This window comes from Lichenostomus cassidix, chromosome 2 (assembly GCF_008360975.1).
Source record: "Lichenostomus cassidix isolate B80296 chromosome 2, HeHo_3.0, whole genome shotgun sequence".
NCBI lineage: Eukaryota > Metazoa > Chordata > Aves > Passeriformes > Meliphagidae > Lichenostomus > Lichenostomus cassidix.
The window spans coordinates 76,186,501-76,211,905 of record NC_139482.1 but is presented as its reverse complement, the minus strand read 5'-3'; the positions used below and the strand labels follow the sequence as shown (position 1 = coordinate 76,211,905).

Here is a 25,405-nt window from a genome sequence, read left to right as displayed (position 1 = left end):
TACTTAAGTTTAGCTTTAGTTCTTCCCTTGGAGATTTAATGACTATATAACTTAGGCGGCAGCTATTTTCTATGCTTAGAGCCTTTTGATATTAGGGTTCAAGCTTAACATAAAATTCAACCTGCATTCCAGGGAGTAAGTGAAGTCTCCCATCAGTGCTGCAATTTTCCTGTCTTAGAGTCCATCTGAGTACCCTCAACACATCATCAGCAACTTTGTTATTGCAGTCAGCAGGATAAAGACGTTCTTGTAGTTTTAATATTACATCTGAAAGAGCCATACAGATGTTAGATGCTCTTTGATTGGTTGAAACAGTTATGTTGCCATGATTTGACCCAAGGCTTTCAGATAGAAAGTATTCATGTATCAAGAGTGCACAAACATTGCTTCTGTAATACTTCCAAATTAAAAATTATACTTCTTTAGGTCACTATTAACATTTACAATTAAGATTTATAATTCATATTAAGTGGTAAGACATATATATATAGCAATAAACAATTATTAAAAAGTTTACTAAAAAGTAAAGATAGACCATGCAATTCAAAATGGACTATATTTATATTAGTTATAAACATTTCTATTTGTTCTGCAGACATACACTGAAACCTCTTCCTGAAAAGGCTTTCTTAGTGTAAAGGAAGGAGTATATTTTTTGGATAGCAACTCTTTTATCAAAACCACAAGAACGTCTCAAGCAAGCCCTTTGAATATTCTGAAAAGATCTCTTCAGTAGAACAGTAATTCTTAATATGTCTTTCATAAGAGATTTTGAAAAGCTATCTTTTTGATACTGATATTTTAAGTATCAAGTATGATAATTCACAGGAAGACAATAAACCACATTTTGGCAACAGTTAAGGTTACACATTTCTGACAACAAAACAGACAAGGACATGCAATTATCTCATGCCACACAAATTAATTATACACTAAGCCCAACTTAAATCCAGTGTGTACATTTATGAATACAAATTATTAACTCTGATGATAAGAATTTTTGTTTGTTTGTAATCTAATGGAAAATTTTAAAATAGTGTAAGAGGAAAAATGAAGACTTGATACAAATGTTCAAATACAGGACAGCTACACCACTGTTCTTCAGTAAAAGACCTAGAACACGCTTTTGTGGTGAGTTTGTTCCCCAAGCCCTTCAATAACAACTTTTTGCAGAGAGAAATACTTGCAACAGTTCAATCTCCTGTCTTGAACAGTTCCATACACACAACTTGTCCTAGAAAACCTCATCAAAATTCTGGAGGAAGCAGACTTTTCAGCAAATGGACCCAAGATCACAGGAATACAAAGATGACTTTAAAATTACCCTGTTCTAATCTCAGATGTAAAGATTTATCACTGGTCAGGTTCTTGACTGAAAACCATTGTGCATAATCTGAATGCAGTTATCACCACTAGAATTTTTGTCCAAACAAAGATTGAGTTCTTTTCATTGTTACTTAAAGTATGTTTAAATTGCAGATGATAAACTTCTGGGAATAACTATTTAAGTGAGAACTAACTGCTTGCCAAAAACCAGCCAAAGCTAATCCAGCTGGGCAGAAAAAAAACCCAAACAAACCCATTCTGAAATAGTGCTTTCATGTTTTCACAGGCTGGAGTTTTACACTACAATAAAAAAAAAACAAACTAATGTGTATGAGAAATTAAATATTTACAAAGGCATTTCATCTCAATATTCATCACTATGATTTTCATTTCATAGACTATATTATATGATTAGAAATGATAATTTTTTGATTTAAACCTGGTCTCCTGCTTTACTTCTTATTGTCTCACACATTTTTATTGCCATTAAAAAGTGTGCATGTGTTCTAGAACACAAATACAATTTGACCATTGGACATAAATCTTATATGAGACCTGAAAGACCTCTTGTAACCTGAAAGATCTTCCATGTAACCAATGTAACTTACAAGGCAAAGAAGCAATTATTGAGAAGTCACCACATTCAAAATCAACAAATCTGTAATTGCCTTTATAGCTGTATGGATTATGCCATACAAATAACCATTTGCTAACTCTGCAGAGTCTAGGAATATTGCACTTTGAGATCAATTAATAAACTACTAGACCTGAAATTCCTATTCTGTTATAGCATCTTCACCTTAGAAAAGCAAGCCATAAAAGCATGTTCTGCATGGTTTCATTTGACACAGCAGTCTAGATGAAAAAAGACCTAATTATGAGGTTCAATTTATTTCACCTTTTTAAACTTTCGTAGCTTGTTATATAATAAATAAAATTATTTAACCTACAGTTTCAATTGTTCAACAGAAGTGTTCCTGTCAGGGTTTAAACACGCAAAGTCCAAATAATATTTCATTTTATGAATACATCTTGAATGAGTTGACAAACTATATTCAATAGCAAAATGATGTAGCAGAATCTTTTAAAAGACAACACAGCATGTGGGTATTGAAAGTTACACAAACAATGAGCATGAACAAGCATCCCTCTTAAAGAAAGGTCAAGAAGATACTTGAGAAGTAACTGACATGCTAATTCACACTTGAGTTTATCAGCATACCTTCAGCTTCATTACCTATTGATTTACAATTAGCTGGTAAATATCCTTAAAAAACAAAGTTACCAAGTTCATGATTAATATAAAAAAATGCAGAATCATCTTTGTTTCTTTGTTGCTACATCTAATGGATGCAATTGGCGAAACACCTCTTCTTAATGTTTTTGTTTATTTCTTTTTCTGGTTTGTTTTTTCTTTGGTTTTTTTGTTTTGTTTTTTTTTAACAGACACCAATTATTTGGGCATTTTACATAGTTTTGATATAAAGACTGTCAGAGGCTAAGAGGCTATGCATTCAGAGTATGGCATAAGGTAAAATGCAACTACAGAGCAGGCATGCTCTGTAGTTTTGAGGTGGGTCAGTCTTGGCTTTTGAACTTGGCTTTTGAACACCCATCCTGCTGCTCTCTCACTCTTCTTTCTTAAGATCACAGGGGGAGAAAATCAGGTGACGAACAGTTCATAGGTCAGGATTGAACAGAGAGATCACTGACTAGTTACCACAACAAATTTAAAGAGCAAACTGAATTCAATTTCTTGGCTATTAAAATAGAGTTGAATGTTGAGAAAAAAATACAAAAAATTAAAACCACTTCCCCCAATACCCAACTTTTTCTCAAGTTCACCTTCAGTCCTGACTGGTCTCTCTCTTCTCTCCGAGGGGCACAGGCAGATGGGGAATGGAGGTCTGTAGTCAGCCCATAGCAGCTCACACATTTCCCTGTTCCAACGTGGGTGCACCCCAGGAGTCACAGAGAAACATCTGCCCCATAGGGGTCTGTCTCTCTTTGGCTGCTGTCCCAGGGCTCTCACCCTGTGCCTGAGGGACTCAGCCATGCCCTGTGCTAGGGCTACCACTTCCATATGCAAAACCAATCCATGACCAAAATAAGAAAAAAAATAAAGGAGGGAACAAGGCTAGGTAGCAACAAGGCTGGATTTCCTCTCAAAAAATTACTGCAAAACCATTTAAGTGAGAAATTGCACTTCCACATAAAAGATGTTGGTTTCATCAATGTTATTGCTCAGTGTAAAGTAGATGCAAAAGCGACGGAACTTGGCTGCTGGTGTATCAAATTCGTTAAAAGATAAGAAGTAAAAATACATATATAAAAAGTGTGTGTGTATATATACATATATATATATATAAAAGAAATCTAGTTTTGTTCAGAGTTCTTCAGTCCATAATAACTTCAGGGAAAATTAGATCACCTTGACAAAATTATTTTGAACCATTAATTCAAATAACAGTCTCCACATAGAGAACTGATGTTTTTCAATACAGAACTGACAGACTCTATAAAGCTTCCTTATAAAAACAGTTATTACTTTGACATATTAGATTTAACATAGCTGTTTTGACATGAAAGAGCCAGCTTCTTCTTGGTGCAATTTCATGTTGACTTAAATGAAGTTAAACAAGGTAAACACTTTATCCTGTGTCTTTGGACTAGGACTGAACTGCAATATGTTCATGCTTTTCTGTTTCTTTGGTTGGTCTGTCAAGTCAAAATGCCCCTGTCAGTGTTATGCTTCAGGAAACCTCAGATATAGCTGGACACACTGGAAAAAAGTCAGACTGATGGAGCTCATGAAAACACTCTTTCCTTGACTTTGATTTTCCCCTAAATAACCTTTGAATATTTAGAGATTCTACTTAAAACCAACCAACCAACCAAACAAACAAAAACCAACAAAAACAAAAACGTAAAAGACCAGGGCATTTTATGACTTGTAGAATTCAAGCAGTGTGCCCTCAAATTTTTAACAAAGTAAAACCAAGTAATATTTGTTGAATGAAGGTAGGAGACATTAAAGTTGTCTGCAAACAAAACTCAGGACAAAACAAGTACACATGTATGCATTTTTGTTTTAAAAAGCTTTTGGGTTGGCAATAGTATTGAATTAGCTTTTTGTAAAAATTGCAGTAGAAAATGAGCTGGCTGACATGATATAGGACCATATAATGTGCTATACTGACGTCAGGTTTATTCTTCATGTTGTTATTGCTACCACATTTTCCCTAGGTATAGAGGAAAATTATTTTATATAAATACATTATTTGTGAAATCAGCAACCTAAAAGGTAGAAAGTCAGATGCATGTTATTTGAGAAGTTGCTTTTGCTGCTTATGTCACTCACCTATCTTCTTACAGAGGCATGAAAATGGCTAACAAATCATGTGCAAAATATTTAGACTATATCATCCACACTTTGCTTTTAATTTTCTCTCTTTTAAAATAAAACCCTTTTTATCAAGATAAATTTTAGAACTATTTGCTTGTGCTTAAAATGCTGAAACATCTGATATGCTTTATTTTATGTAAACCTCTATAATCAAAAGTGTTTTAATTGTTAAACTCTACTTTTGTTTCTTCGTTGGCATTTATGCTAAAACATACATAATATCCCGTTATTGACATTGAATCAAAGATGGGAAATTCTCCTGATATGATCAGAGAAGATTAGATTCACTGTCTTGTATTAGAACTAACTTATTGCAATGACCTCACATATTACTTTAAAAAATAATTTTGAATGACAAGTCTCTTATGCTCTATTTATGTTTTCAAGAATAAAACGATAAATTAAAAGAATTACTATCTTGTAAATCCAACATAACACCTGGGATTACTTTCCTAATCTAACTTTCAGTACAATCATTTCAAGACATATTAAAAGTTGATACTTTCTTCTCCCCTTTCCTGTACTTACACTCATTTCCAGCTGTTCCATACTTCCTTATCTCCTACATCAACATAAATCTGAAACTGTTTTTACATTACAGGTGAAAATACAAGAATTAAGTAAAGTGCCGACCTCCAAAGTAGGGAAGAAAAATGCAGTTGAAAACCAACATAGATCTAAATACCTGAAAAGTCATTCATATTTATACTTCAGAGGATATATGAAGTGGATTAAGAGGTATAGGTTTGGTATTTCAGAGATCCAAAGGGTCCACTGAGAAATTGTCAGTCTTGTGCATCATATTCCTCTGCTATTTGGTCTTAATAGCATGACTCACTCAGCCTCAAGTCCACAGTGATCTTCCTTTTACCACTTCTTATTTACTTCTCTCTCCAAAGTAAAAAGCACAGCAAATGTGTAGTTATGACTTGCTTCCAGTGCAACTGACTTTTTAGAAATATCCTTTTAAGAAGGAGCAGACCCTCTGGAGACAGATGTGTGAAGGTTGAAAATGGAGAATGTTATGGGCTGAAACACGTAGTCTGTTTCCATTCTTTCCTAAAATTCTTTATTTGCTATTTTTTTCAAATGCTGCATGCAGAAAATACAAGAGAAATGTAAACTATATCAGCCATGACAACTGAGAAATGTAAAAGCTTGCAGTACTACAGCCCAAGTTTTTCTAAATTTCCTCAGGAAAATCTTCCTTCCTCTAAGCTGGTGCATTGGGTAACTTATTCAGCACCAGCGCATAGTGCATTGATTAACCCTGCCCCTTTCCACTCTCACTGCTATTATTTCTTTAGAATAATTTACATCAGAGACACACAAAAGACAAGGATTCTCATGTAACTGAAAGCTCAGTCTGTGCATTCAAGTTACTTATCTGAGACAAGGATATTTAATCTTGCTTCTCAAATTTCCACAGATTCTGAACTGCAAACACACCTACACAGACACACACTTGCACCTGCAGATGAACAGTCTCTCCAAACTAACATTGCTAGATACTATTGATCATTTGGAACTTTTCCAGAAACCCTCCCCAAATAATTATTAATTTTGGAAAAAGAAGTCACTGTGGTTTTGAATACTTTAAAGATACCCTTTTTAATTTTAAAAATCTATTTTTTTGAGTTCTTTCATCAGGGAAACATACCCTGAAACATTGAAGACTCACCCCGAGCGCAACAGCACTGAACCAGTTCAATAACCTGAGAACCACAGATAATACTTAATATCTAAAAAAGGATGACTTTTCATTTCTACAATAAGCTTATTTTTCCAAGACGTCTATCTTGCCACGTTTCCAGAAAAACTTTGTGAATATGGCTAATAGGGATTAATTTCATACAAAGTCCCCAAATGACATTTTCTTAGAGAAAAGAAATAATGACTGAGGAACGGAGATAGGCTTGATGTTAAAATATAATGATAACTTGTTGTCTTAACACCGTCTCTATGATGATGGCAGTGAATTAATCCATCCTCTTGACAGTCATTTCACAGTAAGAATGAGAAAGCTTACCATTTTCATTGCAGGCCTACCCTATTCCTGTCCTCCCTGTGCATTTCCATGACAATGACTGTGATCATTATAACAGCATTGTACATAATGACTCTGCTTTCTGTGATGTTACTCCCAAATTGGGTGTGAAAAATGTGAAAGGACAGATCTCAAATGGCAAAACTCTCACCAGTGCAGCAGAGGAGTCTACAGAATTAATAATTGACAGAATTGACAGCATGCTGCCCCTGAACAGAAGCCTGGAATTAAAGGGCAGTGACTTCCCTTATAACTGAGGGGCTTTGCATGAAAATCACTTGACAAATTAAAGGCACATAAAATGAGACCTTGATGAGTTGTGTACAATTAATTGCAACATTAGTAAAACATCTATTTTTCTAAAATGTCTATTTTTCATGTTTAATGACCACCACTGAAATTTTGCTAATTACTAATATTATGACAGTATCGGCCAGGCTTTCCCCTCTCTTTTTTTTTTTTTTTTTTTTTAATTAAAAGTATATGCCTGAGCTAATAGAATTGATCTTTTCTTCAAATCAGGTCATCAGAATCATCACAACAAATGGAAAACAGAATACAGTTGCTTTTAAGTTCTACAAAACTTTTGCAAACATAAGCCAGTAATGTTATGAAGTACTCAGTGTAGAAAATTATGAACACCAGAAGAAATTCTTTGAGGAAAAGGGGAGAAAAATTGGTAAGTACAGAAGGAGAAATGTCCTCAAACAATGCAGTCACATTTTGACCACAAAGGATTGAAAGAAATTCTATTCATTGATCTCTGTAAATGTGGCATTAATAGAGTGGTCAGAGGATGAAAGGAAATACAAAATAGTATCACAAGAACATAAAATTGAAAGGGACCATGCTTTAGCTCACTGAAACCAGGCTTCTGTTCTGGCATGCAATCATGTCCATAAATGTTTTCATAAAGACAAGTATGCTGTACTTTGAAACACCTTCAGTTTTTTTTTGTTTGCTGTCTTCCTGTTAGTAGCCTCTTTCAGAATCTGGCTTAGTCTTTTTTTCGTTATAAATTAACTAAATGTTAATTCTTAATTAACTCAGGACCACCAAAACCTTATTTTTTCAAGTAAAATTACAATCAATTTAAATAGCTTTTATCTTTTCATTGTGGTTTCTTCTGAGGTGTATTTACAGAAAACTATGTGCCCTCCTCTATTATTTGTGGGAATAATTAAACAACCAAATTTTATTCCCCATTACCAACCCAGCCATAATGTTCAATTCTCTCTGTACAGTTTCACATAAAAATTCATTTTTCTTGGGCAAAAGTAACCAGTATAGCAAATAGGTTAACATTATTTTCCATAATGGCTTTGGTGCCCTTTATCCCTGTTTTTATATCTCAGCTTTTACAGCTTAGTGTCATATTCACCTTCTTTAAGGTATGACATTAGATCTAGTAACCAGATCATTCTCTTCCTCTGTCACAATAAGTCACTACTCTATAACAGAAATTCATTGCATTGTTCTGTAGTCCCAAGGTTTAGTCTTTATTTCTGTATCCAAATCATGTTCATAATATCTAGTTCTTTCCACACAATGTTTTCATTCTCCTCCATAGCTCTGCCTCAACAATACTTTTGCAAAAGATTTTTTGTATTCCAAAATAATTTATGAAAATGTTAATCAGTGTAAAGTGGGTCTGAAAGCATGTCTCCTCATTCCCTTACCCATTTTAAAAGCTTCTCTTTCAACACAAGCCACTACCTCCATGTAGAAAGGTCCTTTCTCAGTTTACATTACCTGCACATATCTCAATAATTTTTGGTATTCTGAAATACTTACTATTTTACTAAGGGTGGTATAACATATTTTTTTCAGCCTTTGTGTTAACAGAATCTTAAATACAGTTGTTCCACTTCCTATTTTTAGGTCAGATGATACTGTTCAAATTTGGAAGCCCTCACTACCAGACATGTGTGATTTCAGAAGCTGCTGGTTTCCTTGCATATCTTTCTACAATATAATTTCAGAATTCCCAGTTTCAAGGGAAACTAAAATGAAAAAAATATTTTTCCATGCCCTCTTCCAAATTAACCATCCTTCTTTACCAACCTCATATTCTATGTATTTCTCTGTTTTCATTAAGGAAATTAAGACTCATGAAACTTACTTTAAAAAAAAATTCTATCATAATGCGGCAAGACAGCCTTCAGGGAGAGGAAAACTTCCTCTGTCATGGATCATGGATTAAAGCTATACAGAGAGTTTTGTGTTGTTTAATGCAAAGTCAAAACACAAACTCTACAGACAACATTGCACATGATGAACCAGACTTCAGTTGGCCAGGCTTCAGTTCAATTACCTTAGCCTGAACTTTATGTCTGAAGCTCACTCTATATATAAAAACATAAATGCAGAGTTTTTTATTACAGACTTCTGAGGAACTCTAACAAGTAACACACCTTGTGTCTCCTTGTATGAAAAATGCCACAGAACATTTCCTTTTGGAGGAGACCTTTTCCACACTCAGAGTGGAATGAAAACCCCATAGAGCCTAGACTGCATTTGTAATATTCCCTGAAGCAGAACTGAATATAATTCTCAAATAGTCCGGAAAAGCTATTAGCAGTGACCCCATGCATTTAGGGCTCTGGAAATTGATGTAACAGGATCAACTGCACTCACTCTGTGTTTAGCTGAGCTCAGAAGAAAAACTAGTTTATCACATTTTAGTATCTTTATCCTATATACATTCATGTTTTGTTTTTTTTTTTTTTAATAAACACAGTGTACACAGGCAAGTGGCAAGTTCACCATAAATATATGTAGCAATGCAAGAGATCTTCTCCTTTAAAAGAGGAGGGGCCAACTAAGGAGATAAAAGGTTTGCCTCTATCAATGCTATATTTCAGAGAATGGAAAAAATGAAATCAGAGCCAAAAGAAGACAACGGCCTTACCTTTCCTACATACTGAGGATCTGGTCCCATGTGTTCTTCTAAAACAAAGAACTGATTCCACACCCATCCACGCTTGGGACGATGATGCACTTCTGTTTCACCTTCTATGTGTTTGGTTTGATTTCTGGTCACCTTGATGGAGCCATGGTGAGCAGCTCCATAACACCTCTGCACAAAACAGAGACAAACTAGGACTGGGCAGATACAAGATGTACTTGTAATTCTCATTGTAGGATAAGCTTCCCGTTCAAGGTTTTCCTTCTCTTGTCTTTTTCAGCTGTAATCCTTCAGTAAACTCCCGAGAGAGAAGGTGAAGTCTGGTTCAGAAATACAGTCCAAATTGGGTTTTTCTGCTTGTTCATGGTTTAGCTGCCCATTTGGGAAAGCTCAAATTATATTTACATTATGAAAAGCTGACTGGAAAAATTGGCATTTCTTCTGAGGTCTTCACCATAGAGTTCCACAGCCGACCATTTTTTATCTAATAGAAAAAGAAAAGAAAGCCACTTACTCATCACTAAAACCAGCGAATTTCAGGTTTCTGACCTAAGATTACACTCAAAGTTGTACTAAGCAGTCAGTCAAAGACTGTCACTGGAACTAAAATTTCTTTTCAATCCTTCCTGGGAAAGTGTTTCCTGATTGTTTATGTTAAAATAGTGTAAAACTTAGCATGGCTGCCACAAGCTGTGAAAATACTCAATCATTAAAACCTAGATGATTCAGAACAGTTTCTTTGGTTTTTACCTACAAATCACTGATCTAATCTGGCAATAGAACAAAATCACTGCTACAGTGTCATTAGATAGTGATTGCTAAATCATTTCACAGGAGTTTTTGACGTTCTATACACCACACAGATATCCAGCTTGATGAAAAATATCTAGTCTATAATGGGTTTTGAAATAATGCCTCCAAAATGGGCTTTGAAGATTCTGAGTCAATACTAGAGAATACTAACAGGAAGCTTCAGTCAAAATGCACATTTTTACACCTTGTGCTTTACATAAACTCCAACCAATATCATTCTAGGACCTCATAAAATTCTGTCATACTGACAGAAAGTTCATGTTGTTTAGGTATCAGTATTATTCCCAATGACAATACTTTCTCAGCCTCAAAAAGGAAAATGTAACCTTTTATATCACAATAGTAAAATGTGAATATGTGTGTGGAAATTGATGTAGCACTTAAAGCAAAGCACCTTGAAAGTAAAATATTTCTTCAACCTTAGAGAAACAGTTACATTAAGGTAACCATTTGTTCAGTTTTCTGACGATATCAAAGATCATCTTCACATCAGCCAGTCCATCAGAACTCTGAAAACATGCAACAGAATCTACAAAAATTGGAACCTTCCAATACTGGTTTTCATTGAGTATTGTAAGGCCATTACAAGCTACACAAACAGAAACAAAATTAAACTAATTTTGTTTCTAAGTTTCATGGGAACCCAACAGCATAAATTTAAAATCCCTAAAGGAGAGCCGAACAAGAATTTAGAAATCAAACAGAAAATACTGCAGTGGAAGAAAATTTATAAGCTGTCTTTTGGCTGTAATTTTTTTTTTAACTTCTGTTTCTCTCAAGTCCATAATAATAATGGAAGCCCAAACCCCTTAGCTGAGAACAATTCCTCATCAGAACAAAGGAAGAATACTTCAAAACTGCTGCACATTAGAAATACACATAAGGGACAAGTTTTCCATTGCTAGTACTCAGTTCAGGACAGTGGGTTTTGCTGAAGTAAAGGAAGAACGTCAGTCTCTTTTGGTTGTGCAGGAGCTCAAAAAGAAACTCTGTATGGCATTTTCAATTGAAGAAAGAAATTTGTAGACATTTAGCATTATCCTATGACTTGTTTCCACAACACTGTAGTCTCCCCTCAATCCCTATGAAATCTGAAACACCATTCTCTTAAATTCCTGGCATTCCATCTCAGAACAGATTTAAACAACATGAAGAATTATTATCTCCTTTAAGTTTAAATGCAATTTAATAGGATTTTTTTTTTTTTTACAGTTAAATATTGTATGAAGTCTAAGTTCGATTAGGGACACAATCCAGCTTTTCTGGGTCTCACACTGGTTTCTGAGTATATTACTCTTCTTTCTTAGTTTTCTTGCCTTTCTGCATTTTTGCTGATTCTTGTTAGAAATAATTTTTTGCCTTGAGGTATGATGCAATTTCCTTGTATAGATTTATAAAAATATAGATGAGCTATTTAAATAGATTAGCCATCATTATACTTTAGATGTACATTAAAATTAAGCAATACCTCACAAAATATTAAGGCTTTAGTTTTATCCATTCAAGTATTATTTTTCTTCTCTTTGTTTCCATCCTGAGAAATGCCTGGGAGCCATTCATAAGACCACAAGTAGCAGATAATAACTTAAAAATGGTATATAAAGTGCATTGAGATTTCTCAGAATGGCACATTTAAAATGTATTTGGAATTATTATTTGGAATTATTACTACTAAACCTTCTTTTACAAAAATTATGGGGTAGCTGTGATGGAAAATGCTTTCCTCATAAAAATATATATATGAGTGCAGAAGATACCAACAAATAAAGATTTACTAAACAAACCTTTCTTTCTCTTCCCTCTCAGAAGTCATCCATAGCAAAATAGAAACAAAACAACCAAGATGGAGCCTGCAAACTGTGTTATGCCACAGTCTGGCTCACATATGAGCCAGAACAAATATTAATATTATATTAAGTGTATGATACAGATATAGATGATATAGATTATATAGATGATATATAGATATAGATATAGATATAGATATAGATATATAGATATATAGATAGATATAGATATAGATAGATATAGATATAGATATAGATATAGATATAGGTATAGATAGATATATGTGTGTGCATGTGTATAATATAAATTATAAATAATACACATTTATATTATAATATTAAATATAATATTTAAACATATTGGAACAAATAAGATAACACACAACAAAACATGAATGGCTTCTTCATCTTAAAAAACCAGTTGTTCATCTAAGCATTAACATTAACTAGAAGGCAATAATTTTTTCATTTAGTAAAACCACTGTTTTAAATAAATTGAATTAGGAGGTTTATTTTTAAACACCTGAACCCAAAATTAAAGTTTTAAAATCCTTTACTCTGGATAATTATAATAATAATAAAAACAAAAATAACAACAGCAATAACAACAGGAAAGAAACATTAAATGACATCTACTTCCTGTTATAATCATGCTTTGAAGTTCATGCCTTCAACTATTTCTGAATTGTATGTGAAGCCTGGAGAATAATTTCCACTAAGACAAATCCAACAATTAAAAGGGGAGGGGTTTTTAATGAAGATTCTTTGAATACCCCTGGTAAACACCTTTAAAGCCAAAGCTTATTTAATGCTCAGTACAAAGGTCCTCATTCTTACTCAGCACTCTCCTACTAAAGATCTAGAATAAGCATTTAATAAAAACCTGCTGCCCACCCCAAAAAACCCCCTCAATTCTACCTTGAAGACAGCAGGGTATGTCCACAGGGGGAAGGTCAGAGGGAAGCACATCACATAGTTAACACAGAAGAGGCAGTAAAGAAAAGAATAGACAAAGGAAGTGTGAGCAAGGGGAGAAAAAAAAAGAACTGAACTTTCTGAATTCCCTTGAATTGAAGCTAACATACTGAGATGCTGCCTGTTCATTGCTCTTGTCTGCAGCTTCAGATTAAGTGTCCTGATTTATGGTTTTTGTTATAAAGATGCATGCAACTGCAGAGAAGACTTGAGTTACAGCCATCTCCTGGGACCCCTCATGAAAATGAGTTGTGTAGCTCAAGAGGCTGTCAGAGTGAGTTAAAACTAAAATAAATAATTAAATAAGCTGAGGTGGGAAAGTTCCACCAGCATTGCTGGAAATCATTACAGTAGAATAGTTACTGCTTAGTGTAAGACACTATAATGAATTCCCAGGAAGCCAATACGAGCACAGGGATGCAAAACGTGTATGCTGCACTATCACGAGGAGATGCCTCCGTTGTACTGGGGACTTGTCCTGAATCTCATTGTCCCCTATCTTCCATCAAATTGACCCATATTTGAATTCTTCTGAATGACTGAGTTTTGCAAATGCACATTCAGCACTGTTCAACCCATCTTTTATCCCATCCCTTTTCAGTTCCACAGTGACAGAGTGACAATTAGCTATGGAGCTTGTAATAAATTGCATTGCTCATATACTTTCTGACTTCTCGCCCTGCCCTCTATCCTCTAAAACTCCTCCTATCAGAAAAAAAAAAATATTTGATTATCAAAATCTGAACAGTTTCAAATCAATGCCATTGTTTGTATATAAGTAATCACCCAGAAGAATCTTACTTTTTGCATTGCCCGTGTTTATTGTTTGTTGCCAATTTTATATCCTTCAGCACTGCAGAAATAATGGCATATTGACCTGGAGACCAAAAGCAGAATAATGGACTAGTATCAGAAAGGAAAATTGGTTGTGATTTTTTGTTATATCCTTTGAGTAAGAGTTTGTTAGGTTGCCAAGAGAGTACACAGCATTCCTGAAGACCTCAGGTAACTGGCAGGAAAAAAAAAGTGACATTTCTAGGTAGATGAAGGAAAATTGTTCATCTACAGTTGACCTCCATTCTCTATTCGCAGGGTGGTAGAGAGGAGCTATGGGAAGTTACTTGATAAACTGAAGCACAAAGTTTTTCTCAGCCTATGCAAAAGAGACACAATATGTAATTGTCTGTCTTCTGCACATGCTAGTCAATCTGACAGAAGTAGTGACAATACTGTTTTGGAATGCATTTGAAATTGTATTGCATGTTGTCTTGCCTCTTTGTTATTTTTAGTTGTAGCTATGTGTATGAGACTAAAAACAAAGAAAAAAAAGTAATTAAGAACAGGTTCTTGAAATAATTTGATAGTGATTCCAATAACCACCAGTGCTTTGACACTATAGTTCTACATTGACAGACCTTCTAGAGATGGGGAACTGGACTACTTTTTTTACTTCAGTAGCATAAGGAAAATTCTTTGAATTTGTAAGGTAATTGCATGACATCTCGAACTCCAAAATTATTGTTAAATTTATGTGGAGGTACATTACTATTCTGAAACATAGTCTTTAATTCTCTGGAACTCAATCAGTTTCCTAAGGAAATAGAGAGAAAAGAGTATTGAATGTCCCTCTCCTCACCTCTTGAAGCCAGCAATTCTAGCTGATGATGTGTTATTCCTCGTACCACTCCTGCACATTTACACGCAGCCTTTTGGTAAAGAGCACATCTAATAAGCAAAAGCTATAAAGTGTCTACAGCAATCTTGTACCAACTGCTACTTTACCTATGAAATTATCTTACATAAACTCCCCATGACAAAATAAGTAGAAACAACCACAACAATGAGAAAAAAAAAGCTCCTTCATGAAAAATAAAGATTTTTTTTCATATAAGGCGCCAGAAATTCTGTCGTGGGAAAAAAGGGGTGGATATGGGAATCCAATAACCAACATGCAAGCAGAAATTATAAAAAAATAAATAGCATGAGAAAAAGTAGAAAAAAGATACAAAAGAGACACGGAGAAATCACTGGAAAACAATCAGGACAGAGATGCAGATTGGAAAGTTCAGGTGGAAACAGATGAAGCTGTGAGAGCTGTCAGAGGTGATATAAACAATCCAGCAGTACAACGTCTATGAAATGTAAGAAATATATTTAATACAGTTCAAGAGAAAGGCAGTTCAATAAAGAAAATATGAATTTGGAACCAAATCATGGAAGAAAATTCCACAAAAAATATAGATTTCTGTGAAATGGTATGCTGAAATTGGCAAAGGAAGTACAAAGCTGGTATATTTTTCCCTGTCATTTTTCCATTCCATACCCATACCCAAAAAGCTCTTCTTCTAACTTCCACATTTTCACATATAATTCAGAGATGAAGCCAATTGCTAACACATTTGATAGGAAAAAAAAAGAAAAAAAAATATATACACACACCATATAAAGTAATAAAACATTATAAGGACAACTGTAGAGGCTTAATAATTACAGGTTGTTATACAATCTGTGCAAAAAGCTGTGATATTCTTGGATTCAATTTACAATCAGAGAAACACACTATACAAAATTAATTACTTAGATGAGTACATCACTCTTGATGACACTGCCCAAATGAAAATCAAGGAAAGGAAAAGAACTGCCCTACTTTTTTGATTCTTCTCCCCCTTTATCTCCTATCTATCTACAAGGAAAGGAAGAGTTATACCAAAAGCTCAGGCAGAAACAAAAAACAGCAGCCATATCCTGGAATACTTTTAAAGGAAGGGAAATCCTATATCTTTGGCCATTCTAAAAGAGCAAAAACAAAACACCAGACAAATTTTTCACATATGTAAGCAAGCTAACTGGTCCTCTGGAAAGGAACATACATAAGAGAAAGACAATTTGGTAGCACACGGGAGTTTTACACACCTCAACAGTGTAATTAGTTGCCAAGAAATAATCACTGCCCAGGTAGAAGTAAGTTTCTCTCCTGGAGAGAAACTTACTGGATTTTTTCAAAGGTAACAGCAGCATTTAGCTGTAGAGATAGCATTAAGTCATTTAAAATTATTTCAGATAGCAAAATGTGGTGGATTTTTCAATACCACCCTGACTGACATACATGTGTCAAATAATCCATACCTATGAGTCTCCATTCCTCCTACTTGAAGTTCCACAGAGACAGTGTCAGAAGCCTCCATTAACTCTACATGTTATAGCACCCAAGGTTTGCTCCTAAAATGTTCACAATCTGGGCTATTTTTAAAGCCTAAAACTCGTTCTTTGTCTGATTCTTCTTCCATTCAAGGCAGATATTATTTCCAAATATTCCTTTAACCTTCAGTGATATACTTCATGAGTTTATTGCTATATTTTTCTAAATTAATATTTCTTGTTTTAGTAACTCCATAAATTTCAGTAGCTTCTGTCAGAGAAACCAATATTGTTCTGTGAAGATCATAGAAAATACAGCTTAGATGTCTTTTTGTACTAAATCTGCTCAATAAGTAACAAGTTTTTAATTATTTCAATAGCTTTCAGAAGCCTTACTGAAAGTTAAGTTAATTTGTTCATATTTGCATTATGTTTAGTTTTAGATAGTTTGTACCTAAACCTTTAACACAGCACAAGTATGGACTTTTCTTTATTTCTAGCACATAAAGTTTTTCAGATCTTTTCCTTTGTAAAAATATTATATAATGTTAATCATATCTTGAAACTGATAAATTAAGAAGATAAGACCAGAGATGACTTTCAATTCAGCATTAACATACTGAGTTTTCTAGGACTTTTTGTTTCATTTCTATTTTGTTGAGATGGAATAGAAAATTTCAAAACCTTCCTTTAAAATTCTAGGTGCAGCCCTGGCAACTAACCAGCATTGGTTTGATTTAAGTCCTAGATAAAAGTTAATTTTCTTTTTCCATTACTTTTATCTCCATTATAAGAAATGCTTACACTATTCAGAGTCTAGACTGCTTGTTAACCTAATTAAAAACTTACCTGGTTGGGTGGGACAGGTTGCATCGTTTAAACTGGGGTCACAAGACAGAAAAGACTTCAAATGAGTAAGAGCTTTTGCAACCTCATCACTGTCTACAACTTCCTCACAAGAGGAAGCAGAGGGGCAGATGATGATCTCTTCTGTCTGGTGACCAGAGACAGGATGCAAGAACATGATATGAACTTGTGTCAAGGGTGGTTCAGGTTGGATAATAGGACCTTCCCCTAAGGGGTGGCTGGGCTCTGGAACAGCTCCCCAGAGAAGTGGTCACACCACCAAGCCTGTCAGAGTTCCAAAGATATTTGGACAATGTTCTCAGGTACATGGTGCGACACTTGGGGGTGTCCTGTGCAGGGCCAGGAGCTGGACTTGATGATCCTTGTGGGTCCCTTCCACCTCAAGATACTCCATGATTCTGTGATTATTTTTAGAAGAGGTGCTACATTCCTTATAGAAGAAAGCATGAACTGTAGCTCAGATTTTGTTATGACGAAGGTTGTAAGGACAGCCTAGCAGCACCTGCAATTAAAAGAGCACAGAAACTCTGAAGCAGTGCAAGCAGTCCTGGCCAAACACCTTCCTGCCTGGATTAAAGGAGATTAGTCATGTGTTATAACTAGATGGGTTTCAGTGGGAGAAAAAAGCCCACTGGAATCCTATGTAACTACCATGAGAATGAACAAAGTGTGAAAAGCTGAAAGAGCCTTAGAAGATAAACAGTCACAAAGAGAACATTCAAGAGGTTTTAATGTTGCTTATGGCAAAAGAGACTCCTGAAAAGTTACTGGGCTAGCATCTGCTTTTTTTCCTTTTTTTGAAAAATAAAATTGACTGCCAAGACTATAAAATACACTGTCAAGTGTACCAAGGTCTTAAAATAGCAGATTTAATAGGAGTCCAAGGAATTTATAAAAATCAATGTGGACTCATGATCAGGATACATTCTTCTGGTATTGTACATAGCTATCACTGAACCCAAGCTTTAATAGATTTCTTAATGGATAGCATCAATGGAAGCACCACTCACAAGGAGTGAAAACCAGCCACATTACAGCTGGGTGACCAATCAGCACCTTATATTCATACCAAGCAGATTCTTACCAAATGACCCAAATAAAGGATTCTAGGCACACTGACTCACAATATGATACAATTTTTTTTTAAAAATCCACTTCCTACTATTTAAAAAAAATGTTATTCAAAGAAGAATGTTGGGTTTTTTTAATCAACAACAGTAATTTTTTTTTTTAAAAATGGAGGGGGATCTAGTCCTTATTTATACAAAAATATTCAGTTTTTACACACAAATCATCAATGCTCCATGACAAAAACCCTATCAGACCTTGAAATTTCCATCAGAAGAGGGATTATCACTGCCAGACTACAAAGAGATGGGTCACATAAGATCCTCACCTGCATTGTCATGCTGGAAATATATTAAATTCACTCTGCAATTCAAGTTTTACTGTCATAGCAGGATTTTTAAAACTGTATCTAATTGATGCTTTCGTTAGATAGATGATGTGCAAGATGAGATATGATTTTTGATGCTGGCTTTAAAAATAAATGCAAGTTGTTAACTGCAGAGATGACTTAAAACACATTGATTTTTGAAAAATAAGTTGAAGATGGTTATTAGAAGGCATTCTCATATTTATAAGTTGATACAGGAAATTATTAAACAATATCAACCAATGGATTTGACAACCTGTTGACCAAAGACATTTTATGAAATAGAGTTAAATGAGTTAAGAAACATGATCTTTCTTGAACAAAGAGGAATCTGAAAAGTTCGCAAGCAAGACTGAAAAAGTTCTTCATCTGCCAACAGCACTGCATGTACACAGGCAATTAATGCTGCAATGAACAGATAGTGTAAACATGACATTAAAACAAGATTAAGGGATTCAGTGTCATCCTCAGTTGGCATGCAAAACTGTTTTGTCTACAATAAGCATGGATATGGAAACTACAGGGTAAGAGAAATGAGCTGACATAACCAACGACTCAAGAAATATATTTGCAAGTATACCCATATGATTTGCACAGAGTTACTGTCAGAAGCACAGCACAGTAACAACACAATTAGTCAGATTAAATCCAGCCACTGTTTCTGTAACTATAATTGCACACACAGTCATGCTAGCCATTACCTGCTGTGAAAGGAACAACTGTGAAACACAGAGAGATGATTCATTAATCTGACTCACATCTTTCTCTTTTCCTCAACCAGGGAGCAACCTATCTACATTTATATCTGTGGTTCATGTAGCCAGTCAGGGATTATACAGATATGCAAGGCAACGCAAAGGTCCTTTTATATTCCCAAAGCAGCGGAGGCTTTTCTTCTGTGCTATTTCCCTTCCCAAGGAACTTGCAAGCAGAATAAAGATCTCACTGATTTCTTGAGTCATCCTTCCCATATATCAAGGTCAGGTTACCCGATCAGGGAACAAAGCAAATACATGAGACACTCATGAGCAATTACTCAGTTTAAATAGAAAGAACTTGCAACCTGTGTATAATCCACAGGTACTCTTTGTCCTAACAAATTATTTCTCAAAAAGCAAGAGCTCCTCTGAGCAGTATGGTAGCATCCCATCGACTGGCAAAAAATAAAGAAAGGGAAAATAGATCTAATGCAGACATTTGAGACTTCAGAAACAATTAAAGACATTTACCTCCCATTCTTTGCTAGCAGTTCAGCACTCTACTTGAAACTTCCTAAAATCATGTACTCTATTACTTATATTGTTGTTACAGAAATTTTAACAATACATAATATACAGTATTTATATGTTTCTTGTGTGTCTAGGTTGCACACAGCTGTTTAGCTGCAGAGAAGTTTGTGGCCTGCACTAGGCTAACAGAACAGGTGCTCAAAAACCACCAAATACGGTAAAACAACAGACAACAGAGAAGTTAGAGACACAGCCATAAGGAACAGCTCAATTTCACAGAGACATATCCTGCAAGGTCCACAGTACCCAGAGGATTGAGTACTACTCTTTAAAGATGAGACCACCTAGGTAAAGCTACCAGACATACTGAGCTTGGGTGTACTGGTAGAAAAACTAAGACAAATACGGAAAAGGTAATTATGAGCAAGGATTATTTGGGAAGGGACAAGAAGTTGGTAAAATGGAAGAACTTGAAAGAAGAAATGGTGGGGAGGAAATGCTATTAGGAGATCTGTGTAGAGCAGCCCAGTTTGAACAGGACAATAACCATGGATTTTGAACTGTGTGTTTGACTTGCTTCTGTAATCAGAAGGACAGGACATGTCTTCTCTGGAGTTCTTGAAGGATGTCTGGCAGCTGCTCTCCTAGGAATGATGGAGGAACACCTGCAGGGTACCACCTAAAAACTTTTTCATCTCATGTCTCCTATAACACATACCAGGGGCTCTCCCTGCATTTTAAGCCTCCACAGATTCTGTTATGGTTTCCACAGGCCTGGATTAATTTACAAATATATTTAATGTGGCTTGTAATTAATTGGTACCAATTCCGTTTATCCTACTCAATGTTTTACAAGTGTCCAAGTGGAATCAAATTCTGCAGCTGCTGGATCAGGTCATTCCTTGGATCTACACCTTGAGTTCAAATCAAGGAGAAATCATGGAAGTCACAAAAATCCCAATAAAAGAAAATAATTTTTATAAGAAAAACTATTACACAGGAATCCAACATTAAAGACAATTAATAGCTTGAAATTACACGATAGTGAAAAATAACTCAGTGGTCACTCTCAGGATTTCTCTTATGTAGCTTTAGAAATAAATATCAGAAAAGGAGACATCCATAAATGCTGAGTCTGACTCTCAGGTCTGTATTTAAAAACATGCCTTTTCACATCACACTTTAATTCAGATTTCCTTAAGTCTTTGATTTCTCCTGTGACATTACTTTGGCCAAACATACTGTAATCGCTGTTAACCACACAGCGCTGATGTCTCCACATAGATGTGTATATGTATGTTTGCTCTTATGTGAACAAAATTTCTACAAGCTCCCATCTTTCAGTAGTTGCACTGGTCTGTTTAAATTTATAAATAAATATTCCCTGATTAATTAATTTTGCTCATTTTTCCATTTCCATTGCTCAAAGTTACAGGGAAAAAAAAGCCTCAAAAAGAAAACCAAAAAACCTCCCAAACAAAAAAAACCCATGGAAACAATCTTGTGCAATGTGCTCTAGGATGACCCTGCTTGAGCTGGGAGGTTAGACCAGATTACCCACTGTGGTTCCTTCCCACCTAGTCCAGTCTGTGATTCTGTAATCTTGTAATTTTTTCTATCGGAAAGTGAAAATTCTCTTGTATGCATTCTTATTTACATTGTATATATATATGCATATTTCTTTCTTTCTTTGAGGGGAGGGGAATCCATAAAGAGGAGGTGAATGTTTTTTCTCTCTTAAGAAACTATGCATTACACACTGTGGTACTTATAAAACAGGTAAAAATAACTATAAAAATAACAGTGTACTTGTCAAACAACTATGTCCAGTTACCAGTGGAAGTCAAAACTGATATGAGGAAAATGGTGACATTTTCTTGTGTTGTTCAGACTATTTGATACCTTGTTTTTTCCAACATCTATGCATATTATCATCACTTTTATTCTCAGGAATGCAAAATGACACCAAAACAAAAAAAAAAAAAATTCACCTCTTTCAATTCTGATGTATGTATCAGTATCTTTGAACACATAATATTTCATTATATTAATTAATGCTGGTATCTTAAAGTAATTTTTAAGAAATTAGTTGTGTGCTAAGACCAAACCACAAAAAGTCATGTTCACTCCCACTCATCTTTTCAGAGCAGAAAGAAATATTTCCATGCTTTTATTTCAGATTGTTCTTTACTGTTTTGCCTAATCTTTTCTGTGTCATTCCAGCCGAGGTAGAGTTTTACAACTTTTAGGTTACTCCTCCACTTTTTTTTTTTTTTTTGGTCTAGATATAAAATGCCTCAGTTCTTCCTTGAAAAGTTCTCTGTTATTCTAGAATAGTGATTTTTAATTAAAACCAAAGTCAAACCTTACTAATGGTCTCAAGATAAATTGAAGTTTCATACAGCAGACAATTTTCACATACAAGTCTGTTTTAAGACTTAAATAGCAAACTGTGGTAAACACACTAATCCCACTGAATTGCCACAGACTTTGTATATGCAAATTTATTGCATTCTTGTGAAAACTTTATCTTTCGTTCTTCTCCTAGCAACTTCCCAGGAACAGATAAACAGGTAGATAAACTGAGGTTTAATGTTCAAGCCAGAAAACCAGCAAATCCTCAGAAACAGAAGGGGAGGAGAATCTAGGTTAATCAGCAGCATCATGTCTTAGGTTCTGATTGAGAAAACAAAAAAAGACCTGCTTAACTTTAGGCCTATTAATGAAAAGCTCATTCACATTAATTGGATTGCCCAACTAAAACTAAGCTTAAAACGGAACTTTTTAAAGATCATGTAATTGGCGTTTCAATGGTGCTACAAGAAGAGCTTCTGCAGACAGATAATATTATATATATAAATCCACCAGGAAAACTTAAGAATGCAGAATTCAAGTTTTAAAATACATTTCTTTTCCATTTTTACAATAATAGTCTAATGGCAAGTGAATCCTGTTAAGATCATTTTGATATTGCTCATAAATAAAAGGCATAGAACGTGGTACTAGACTTTCTACTGTGGGTTGAAGATCTTCAAGAAATCATTCACAGTGTGCTTAATAGGAAAAAAAAAAGGATTCTTTGCATTAAGAGGGAGCCTTGGATTGTAACTTACATGTTTTCTGGAGCTTAGCTTTGTTTCTGTAAGTGAGCAGGATGAGGGTTTAGCACTCATCGAGCATCATTAAAAGATCACCAGAATAAGAACTGAAGGGCCAACAAAATTGCACTCTCGATTTAAGAGGGAAGCATTTCACAGCAAAGAAAGCATTTCTGAGCAAGGATGCAGATCTCATTCTCATGTTGAGCCTCATTTGATAGTACTTACTCTGTTTCCAGAGTGCTCTATTCAAGCAAGTCATGAAAATGGTAGACTAAGGCACCTAAATGAACTTGAAAACTATCTCTGGACAAGTTGTAATAAGTTACATCCTATTTATGCAAGCAGTCATTCAACTGAGTTACTAGAGAGAGAATAATTTAATGAGTGATAGAACAATGCAAAAAAGACATTTTAAAGTGCAAAAACTTCCAGGTTTTGGGTTGTTTTTTGTTTATTTTTTTAATGAGTCTAGGAGTATATGCTATGAAACCAATCAAGATGAATAACTAAAATTGTGCGCTTATAGTTTCATCTGTAACCTGCTAATTTTAATTAGAGTAAGTAAGTATCTCTCTGTTAAGAGTACATGAATTTCCACATATTCTAGCATAGATGTACTGTTACTAAATATGGATTGGGCCATTTGTGAGACTACTTGCAAAACCTCATCACCTTTTGGGAATAAAAGGGACACAGTTATCAACAAGCCACAATCTTCAGCAAAAAGCAGAACATCATTATAAAAAGGGAAACAAAACAAAAAAACAACAAAAAAAAAGAAAAAAAAAAAAAACCACAACCAACCAACCAAAAAAAAACCCAAAAAGCAAACAAACAAAAACACAACCAGAAACTTCCCCAAAGTGATTAGAAAAGCTTAAAAAGCTAATAAAAGTTCATAATCCTGATCTGATGCAGATTTAATGGCATTAAGGAAGCTTTAGGCCTCTTTCTTCTTCACAGAGAAATTGTTTGCACAGGAAGCTAAGGCAACTTAGCTAATAGGAGACTAAGGGGCTGCCCTGACATGTCTGTCACAAAATTAATCTTTAACCCCCAGGTAATGACTGATGGAATAAGAGCTAGTACAGCAACTATGTTAAATTCCAAACCCCATCCTGTACTGGACAAACAACAGTGAAATATTTTGTTTGTTTGTTTTCTGAGGTGATTTCTTTCTGCAAGAAGCAGAACAAAGCTGCATTTTTTCATGTTTATGAAGTCACCTCCACATCATCATCATCATCATGCAGCTTACTGTAACTTTAAAACTTGAATACTGGTTTTGTTTCTACAACTCTGAATTGTGAGGTGCTGACATTATTTGGTTTATACACAACTTAAGACTGAACAGAGTTTCTAAAAGATACCAGTGTCAGATTTAAGCAATAAGGGCTCTTATGTGATTATTGCAATAATACAGATTTATGCATGAAAAGGAAAAGAGACACATGAAAAGATACATATACACACAGAAGAAAATATCCAGTAAAAAATGTCACATTTAGTGCTTAATCCAAAGATAATGAAAATAAATAATATTGCAGAATTAACACAATTCTAAATCAACACTGATTATTTAATAGAGTAATAATATTTTATAGCATTTCCCCTAAATAACAGAAAGCAAAAAGCAAGTAATTTTACTGGTTTACTGTTCCAAAATGTTAAATAATCTCTTTTTGCATTGCAAAATCTAGAAAACCTGTCTGTGTAAGGTATGAAATTTATAAAATAGTAAGTTCTGAGTTTTATAATTACATTAGCTTTTGTAACAATTTACTTCACACTTTTTACCACATGAAAACCGATCATTTTTCATGAAAACAGGTAATTCTTCTCCTCAGTTAATTCTATGAACAGAGAGAAAATAATAAAAAGGAGTTGAATATTAGATCGCACTACAGACATTACTCTTAGAAAACACTGGGGAACTGACTGAAATTCATTAAACTGCAGTCTTACATTCCTTTAAAATTTCTACAAACATTTTCACAATCAATTGTGTTGATCAGTTTGGGCTCCAAACTTTAAATTAATGAAGAGTGTGTTGTGTGGTTATTTTTTATATTATATATTTCAAAACCTGAATTTATATTTTCCTTAGAAACAGACAAAGCCCAGTTGAATTACATAATGTATATATAATAAAAAAAAATTTTAAAAGGGTGAAAAAGAAAACAAAGAGGAAAAACGTGATCAGAAACTCAAAATGCTTCCAACATAACTTCTTGATGCTTACATTCCCAGTTATCCTGTCTGTAAATGGGAAATACATATCAGAGCAATGACGTTTTGCGAGCAGCATGTCTCCAGCTCAGACAGCAAAGGGGGCTGCACATGACCAGGCATCTGAGTTAAAGTGGCAGTGGC

The 25,405-nt window shown here is 34.6% G+C and overlaps 1 protein-coding gene across 4 annotated transcripts in view; it reads right to left on the bottom strand.

Annotated features, from left to right (window-relative positions):
- CDH18 (cadherin 18) overlaps nucleotides 1-25,405 on the bottom strand; it is a 501,292-nt gene that overhangs the window by 151,013 nt on the left and 324,874 nt on the right. For all 4 annotated transcript variants that reach the window (XM_085052105.1, XM_085052108.1, XM_085052106.1 and 1 more), the window contains one exon: nucleotides 9,691-10,171. In XM_085052105.1, coding sequence (XP_084908231.1) covers nucleotides 9,691-9,918 — 228 coding nt within the window. In that variant the 5' untranslated portion in view covers nucleotides 9,919-10,171. The remainder of the gene's footprint in view (nucleotides 1-9,690; nucleotides 10,172-25,405) is intronic.